Raw genomic sequence first — 8,476 nt, 5'->3', positions numbered from 1 at the left:
ACACCTGCTGAATATTTTTTTCACTGTGTACATATTTACACAATAAGGAACAACAACAATTGAAGATGTATTTTGAAAAGCACATCAGTAGTATCACTCACTGTTGAGGCAGCTGAAATGTGAATGGAAAAACATGACTTCCTGGCCTAATCACTGGTCCATCTGATGAACAATAAGGTTAATATGGGGTTATGTAATATGGGTTACAATAGTTTTTCAACAAGCATATTTAGTTTACTATCATCAAACAATCATTTCTGGTTTCATGTGAATTATGAAAAAAAAAGTTTTACGCAATTTATTTAATTTTATGCTATTTACTTAGTGCAAGGTATAGGCTATGAAACCCATTTACTTACAAGTCTCTCCATCTACAAGAGTTGTATTCTTTTCACTTTCTCCTGTAGACGTTACAGCAAGAAATAAAAGTAACTTACGTTACACAATTTGGAATACAAATTTGATATTCTTATATATTTGACGTTTTCTTATGTGCAACCTCACCTTTCTTTGAGCTCTCTTGAATGAAGTATTGCTTTAGTTTGAAGTATCTCTCATGGTCGCTATAGGTTGTTTCGTCGTCACCTGATCCTTCAGTCCAGCTTACATGTGCGTCCCCCGTCAGCTTCACAAAAAAGCTGTCCACCTTTATTTCTTTGGTTACCTCCAAAACAACTCGCCCCTCTACAATATCCCCACTAGTAAAGGTATTGCTTTCATTAATCGGGTCGTAGTGAAGACTGAACTCTTTGATGGATTTTGACATTTTAGTTTTTATGTCTGTACACTAGACTAGACATTCAAATCCAGCGTAGCTGGGAGGCTCCGCTCGTTTGCCTGGCCAAAGCAGGATTGCCTTCTTCTTCTTCTTCTTCTCATGATGTTTAATGGCGGTTGGCAAACCAGCTTTTAGTACTTCTAATAAAATATCTTGTCTAGATTCTGATTTTCCACTCAATATACTTGTGAGTGCAGAATATGAATCTGCACAGATTAGCACTGTTGTTGGCTGATTTCTTCCACCCACTGTAAAGCTATCTGAATAGCGATCATCTCTGCTGCATAAACTGATATATTATTAGAAGTTCTTTTTGCAGATTTATATTTAAAGTGAGGAATATACATGGCAGCACTTGTACGCCCAGTTTCTGGGTCTTTAGAACCATCTGTATAAATTTGTAAAAATTGAAAGTAATAACTGTCTAAATGCTGCTGCACTATTGTCTCTTTTGGAACATATTTCTTGTTTTCATTTATTAAATTAAATATTTGCAAATCAACTGTTGGCATAGACAAAAACCAAGGTGGATATACTGGCAGAGCCACCATGGGGCTAATATCGATATTACGGATATCTATTTGTTGAGCCTGCTTGCCTACTGTCCAGCCAAAACTATTCATAGCCTATATGTCTGCTCATATTCCCAGCAGCTCTCCAATATATTTTTTTACTGGATGATTGGTAAAATGACCTTTAATACCAGTCCAATATACCATTTTAAGCTGAATTTCACGAATGTCTAGTGGTGTTTCACCCATTTCTACCTGCAAAGCTGTCACAGGAGAGCATCTAAACGCTCCACAACATATTCTAAGGGCTTGGTTTTGAATCACCTCTATCCTAGTTAATAATGAGGTTGATGCTGAGCCATATACTATTCTACAATAATCAATTGCTGACCTAATTAATGCACTGTATACCCTTTTAAGAGAACGTCTAGTAGCTCCCCAATCTACTCCTGCCAAGCACCTCAGCACATTGACTCCTTTCTTACATTTATCAACTAACTTCTGAATATGTGACCCAAATGTTAATTTGGAATCCATCCATACTCCCAGATACCTTATTAGTGATACTTGCTCTAATGTTTGTTTATACAACTTTAATTTAACTTCAGGAGTTTTCTTCTTCTTTGAAAAACATATTACCTGGGTTTTTTCAACTGAAAGACGAAAACCCCATTGATTAGCCCAATTTTCAACAACATCTATAGCCTCCTGCATTTTTTGCCCTACATTAATCACTTACTCTAGCTTGGACAAATCGAGCAGCTTCACCCATTTCTACCTGCAAAGCTGTCACAGGAGAGGATCTAAACGCTCCACAACATATTCTAAGGGCTTGGTTTTGAATTACCTCTATCTTAGTTAATGATGTTGATGCTGAGCCATATACTATTCTACAATAATCAATTGCTGACCTAATTAATGCACTGTATACCCTTTTAAGAGAATGTCTAGTAACTCCCCAATCTACTCCAAGCAGGATTGTCATTCCCGTGAAATAAACAAGGGTTGAGGGCGTGACGCTTCCTACGATTCATCGTTTTCAGTCACGTGACTGGCTCGAAGACTTGGAGGGCAAAACATCCATAGAACTGCAGCACAAGCCTGTCAATGTTCCATCTGTTTACCAGCCGCAAATATTTAGATCACCTCTCAAAAGATAAAACAAAGAAAGACCGAATTCCGTAATCACCATATTAATGATGAATAGTTTACATAGGCAAGCAGATGAGGCCGGAATATAACGCAATCCGCCTTATAATGGTTCTCTACAGCCAGCCGCAAATATTTAGATCACCTCTCAAAAGATAAAACAAAGGTGTGTGAACAAAATGCAAGTTTTGGCCATTTGCAGTCCATATTAAGCACCCGCGGCAATGTTTCAATCATTAAACAGAGCGACAAAACGTTGTAAAAACACTTAAAGTGCCTTAATACATTTAAAACAGTAATATTAAAAGATCGAATTCCGTAATCACCATATTAATGATGAATAGTTTACATAGGCAAGCAGATCGCGATTAATCGTTTGACAGCACTAAAATAAATAAATAAATACGTAACATACATACATAAAATACACAGCTGTTTCACTTCTTATTAATATTTTAAATAAGTCTGTCCACCAAATGTAAGTGCAACATGCAGAAAAAAACAGTAAATGACATTATAGAAAGGTGAACCTTTTAATTGTGGATAATTAATCATCCATATAAATAATCAGATTATTTGTAAAAAAACAACAACAACAACAAAAAACATTTACTTTGAAAATCCCCATATTCACAGGAGCACAGAGGATTGAGTACACTTACAGAAAACCCATTAGCCTAGTTTCTCAGATTCATAGTGGAAAAAAATCAAGCCAATCATCAAGCACAGACCACACATGTCCACAAGAAATGTCTTTTGCCACTCACATCACCATCAGAAGGATAATGATTCTCAATCCATCATTAAAATTTGCCTGAGGGCTTTTGTCGCATCAGTCTCACACTTGTCTCTTGAGGCAGGTTGAGTCTTGCTTGACACATTATTGTTTACCCACTAAACCACAGTCATACGCTTTACACATAAAAGTGTGTGTGTGTGTGTGTGTAGTCTTGAATCTGTATAATCAGCCATTTTGATTGATGTATGTATGACTTTATCAAAACTTGTAAAATGGATCACACTCACGACTCAAGTTGAAAGACATTGATATTGGTATAAAAGGTCAGTGTGCGTTAAATTAACTGTACCTTATTTTTTTAAATAACGGTGGAAATGATCAGTGTTTGTTGAGTCAAATTAACTTGTATAGTGCTTTCACAATATAACGTTTCATGATGTTAATGTTTAGAATATCTTAATGTCTTATAGTCACATTAAACAGATTAGAGCTAATATAGTTTACATTTATGCAATGATTAAAACAATCAACCATTGAACAAAATGGAAGAAACAATTTTCATTCAGAAATTGAGAAAGAAAAATCAATTAACGCATTGAACTTGAAACTCTGAAGTAAAGAATAAAATAGTATTTTCTTGTAAAATGTAAATGAATGTAAATAATCTTTATTTACTTCAAAAAATCCCTATCTCTATCTATCTATTTATTTATTTATAGTGTGCTATATATGTCGCCCTGCACAAGTATTCAGTATGTTATATGCTTATGCTTATATGCACAAGTATTCAGTATGTTATACAGTAAGTATGCTTGTGCAGGGCGACATATATAGCATATATGTCCCCTCTAAAAAATGCTGGGTTAACTACAACCCAGCGCTGGGTTGTATTTAACCCAGCATTTTTTAGTATAGTAATAATCAGTGTGACAACTAGCCACACTAGCCAATGTAGAATATCGGTCTCTTATATCATGCAGCAACATTTATCACTCTAAACACTAGATGGCACTGTTTGACCAGCAATGCTATGGTTTAGGCCAGTGTTTTTCGAGGAACTCCTCTCTCCTTGCAGTGAAGACAGAGTTATCATTTACTAGTTGAGTGGGATCTGCCATTGCTGTTATCTTTTAATAGATTTGTACGGAGAGAAAAGCAGGTGCCTCTTGTTAATGTGTCCAATTGCCCAAGTTGCCTACTGAATGTGGTGCATCCATCATTGTCTGCTGCTGTGACACCCTGTCATCCGCCCTCAGTGGCACAAGCCATGCAGACGCGTCGTAACAGATGAGCTTCCTCATGGGCACAGTGCAGGCTCAACACAATCAGCACAAACACACCCCCACACACACACACACACACACACACACACACACACTACACTTCTCCTAACTCTACACTGAATATTCTGCCTTCATCAACAAAGTTGACTAAAACACAGTTGTCTAAACCAGTGATTCCCAACCAGGGGTTTTCAAATCTTTGTAAAGATTTCATTTTGCTTTGACAATCATTAATATTATAATAGGGCTATTATTATGCCAAAATATTATAACAAATTATTTTATTTGATATTTTATTAATGCCTTGACACATTCATTTTCTTTTTTAAAGTGTAGTTTGTGTTACTTGGTTCACCTGGTGATATGTATTTGTTAAGCTTTGAATTAAGTCATTATATATTTATATATAAACCCAATCTGGTTTTCATAGACACATTTGAGGTTAAAAAGGTCTTTCTCTGAGAGAGTTTCTCCATGATCGAAGTATTGAAACCTGCAATTGACACTTTTTAAGTGCAGTTGAGTCTTTTTTTCATCCACAGTAGCATATTTTGTAGCATAATAATGAATTATTAATTAACATGGGATCACCATTTTATTTAACAAATAGTAACTTTAGAAATAAATATTTTATTTGATTCAACATAACATTTATTACACATAAACGTTTAGGCTACAACGACCTTTAAACTATGGAACATAAAAGAAGAGAAACATTGCAGTTTTTTTTTTCGTTCATGCAATGGAAGTCATTGGTAACCAAAACAGCTTTGTTACCAACAGTCTTCAAAATACCTTATTTTATATTGCACAAAAGAAAGTAAGTCATTCAGGTTTGTGTAAATGATGACATGATTAGATTTTTTGTCATATTTCATAAAACTTTGTATGAAATATAAAAAGGACATTATAATTATGTATATAAAATTATCATATATGAAGAGTTAATTTGCAAAAACAGATAACGCTGTTTTTAACAATTTTCAAAAATCATGTTTTTTCATTGTGCATTCCGAATAATCTCAATCAAACTGCAGTCGGGTTATTTTTATTAGGTAAAAAATAACTAACAAATACAGCTAACTAACACAAAAAACACAACAAAAACATGATAACATAATAAAAAACATGATTTTTGAAAATTAATAAAAACTGTTTTTGCAAATAAACTCTTCAGTATATATATATATATATATATATATATATATATATATGATGCTTTGTATTACTATATCAGCACTTCTCTGCTAAATGAATAAATGTAAATGTATATATAATAGAAACAGTGTGATGCTTGTGGTGCTTGAGCCATATGAATGTGGGTGTAGAAGATGTAAAAAGGAGTGGAGGATATGTAAAATCATGATGTAAAGATAATATAGACATATTTAATGTTTTATCTAGATGGATAGATGCCATTTCTACAAAACGCTACTATCAGTGCAACCTGTGATGATTTATCCTGTTCTTCATTGATGTAGCCACAGATGAACTGTTTGAAGAAAGCTTGTGGTGCCTCAAGGTATGGTATGATTTGTTGTGTAGCTTTGCATTAATAGAGTAAAGATGCACAGCGCAAATGCATGTCTTGAGCCTGAGGCAAACTTTATTAATATACTTCATATTATGAGCATGTATGCTTCCATATGGCCCACGTAAGTGGCGAGGCAATTTACGATCAGCTACGCTTTGAGCTTGATTCTGTAGTAAACACTACATGTGTAAATATGTTCATGGTTTGTGGCCTTATAGTAGATGTGGACAGGTCTTTGAGGCCTGAAAGTCTTTGGGGCAGATTACCTTTTGCAGCTGCACCTCCTTTGAGGGAAGCATTACCATGTTAGTACCTTGTTAGGGCTTTTGCGATGGCCGGGTCTTAGCGAGGTCAATGTCATTACTACTTTAGCAAAAACCTGTGATGTAGAGGGCCAGAGATTTAGACATGTACATCATCCCCAAGAGTCCTTCCAGTTCACCTCGCTCCCTCTCCAGAGCTTAAAAAGCATATGGATGTGTCATAAATATGGTTCTGGTCACAACTTGTCCTTTTTAATAGAAGAGGGCAACAGGGCTTACTTTTTTGTCCTTTGGTTTCATTTTTTCCTTTGGTTTTTATTTCTTTTTCTTTATCCTGAGGCTCAAGTTTTCTCCTTTTTTCTGTTGTTGAAAAGCAGTAAAGACCACAAGGTTAAAGTTCCTGACCTCAGTTTTCACGGCATGCAGGTAATTATAACCATGGTCTCTCGTTTTCAGGCTTCAGCTCAAAAATAATTGCCCTGCTTCTATCGTTAAAATCTGCTCAATTCATTTGTATAGCACCCTTGCAAAACATGATTTGAGTCTACGTTGCAATCCAGCTGTTGATTAAAATGAATTAGTTAATTTAGTTCTTCTACAATTATTTGTATTAACAGGCATATGTTGATTTTGTTTTGAGGTCCACTTATAGTCAAATTTTGTAAAAACAGCCTGATTTAAGTTTTTCATGACCATTGTCATTTGATTAAATTAAAATCTTTACAGCTTCCTTTTAAAATGTCTTCTTTGCTGTGCAGAGCAGTAGGTGCTACACACAGGCAAGAAGAGCACAAGGTGTGACGAACTTTCCATACATTTATACGCTGTTAGAAATAAAGGTTCAGAAATGGGATTTTCACAGTGATGCCACAGAAGAACCATTTTTGGTTTCCCATTTCTATGGATTTCCTCATGTAACAATCCATGCCAATAAGAAACTTTATTTTTAACAAATAACAAATTACCCTATTATTATTATTGTTTTTAAATATCATCAAAATATCCATCAGAATTAAAAATCTATGTAACTTTGAAAATAGAGAATAACCAAAGATTGCCAAGATTTTTCTCAAAAAAAAATCAGTTCTAATCAAATTTGTTTTGAAGGCAAAATATAAGTTTAAGATGATAAGATGAACATACTAGACTAACCACAACACATGAACTTTCTTATTTTTGATTCTGATTGCATGCCGAGACTTTATTCAAGGTTCACCCATTTTGAAATATCTCCTAAGGCTGCTTTGAGTGGTAACCAAGCCAATTTATGCAATAGATTCAATGGGCCATTGCAGCCTGCAGTCAAGCTCAAATGGAAACTGTAAGAGTGGTTCACCATTTGGCTTTGTTATTGTTTTCTTTAGTATTACCCAGTTGGGAAAAGTCAATGGCAGAGTGGAGAGGTCCTCTCTTCCATCTCTAGAGCTAATTTGGTTGTGCAGTTTGAGTGCTTAATTTTGCACTCGGTCGCTTTCTAAGGTTAATCGTGGGACAGCAGTGTTTATGTTGCAGTAATACGGGCCCAACTCCCCTACTAAATCTTGTAGGCTCAGAAATATGCATCCTCCACCCCCATCTGCCCCCTGTTCAGTGGAGGAAAAAAAGAAGAAAGACAAATGTGACGTTGAACGAAAGACAGAGGAAAGTCGTTCCAATTAGCCGCTAATGAGACAAGCTCATGAGGATTTCCAACTCCGCAACGTGTTAGCATTTACCGCGCCCCTCGTCGTAGCCCCGCGCAGCGCGACAAGGGAAATGCGGCAAGAGAACATATCTGTCATTATTGCCTACACATGGCTGCGGGGCTAGCTCTTTAAGATGTGAGCAGGAAGGAACGCCTCACTTATGGTCAATGTAAAAACAACAAACTGACATGCTGAGACCATTTTTCTGTTTATCTATCCAGCTACAGCGCCCAACCCTTCACCCCCTCTCCAAAAATGGATCCTCAAAGAACAAGGAACAAAGTTGCACACCATACGTTCTCAATTTTCTCAATGTGGTGAAAGGGGGAAAATACATATAATAACTGAAAAATAATATGTCAAGAGAATAACCAGCACTCCCTGTAGCCTCTGAGATACTTTTATCAGAAATGTCTGGCTGAAAACGGGAAAATAAATATGTTTTTGTAATGTGCCTCCACCGAAAGCCTGGGGTGATCTTTGCTAGCTGCTAAAATGGCCACATGTTGGGCTAGGCAAGAGAATCTTGTCTG

General features: G+C 35.9%; 1 protein-coding gene across 1 annotated transcript in view; it reads right to left on the bottom strand.

Annotated features, from left to right (window-relative positions):
* LOC107720216 (arrestin domain-containing protein 3-like) overlaps positions 1-851 on the bottom strand; it is a 4,089-nt gene extending 3,238 nt beyond the window's left edge. The window contains exons 1-3 of the mRNA XM_016527851.1: positions 505-851; positions 360-401; positions 102-162 (exon numbers count right to left, since the gene is read on the bottom strand). Coding sequence (XP_016383337.1) covers positions 102-162; positions 360-401; positions 505-766 — 365 coding nt within the window. The 5' untranslated portion in view covers positions 767-851. The remainder of the gene's footprint in view (positions 1-101; positions 163-359; positions 402-504) is intronic.
* Positions 852-8,476: the final 7,625 nt, after the last annotated feature.

This window comes from Sinocyclocheilus rhinocerous, unplaced genomic scaffold (genome assembly GCF_001515625.1).
Source record: "Sinocyclocheilus rhinocerous isolate Xijiao unplaced genomic scaffold, SAMN03320098_v1.1 scaffold62, whole genome shotgun sequence".
Lineage (NCBI taxonomy): Eukaryota > Metazoa > Chordata > Actinopteri > Cypriniformes > Cyprinidae > Sinocyclocheilus > Sinocyclocheilus rhinocerous.
Note: the sequence above shows the minus strand (reverse complement) of the source record. Positions and strands in the feature narration are given on the sequence as shown.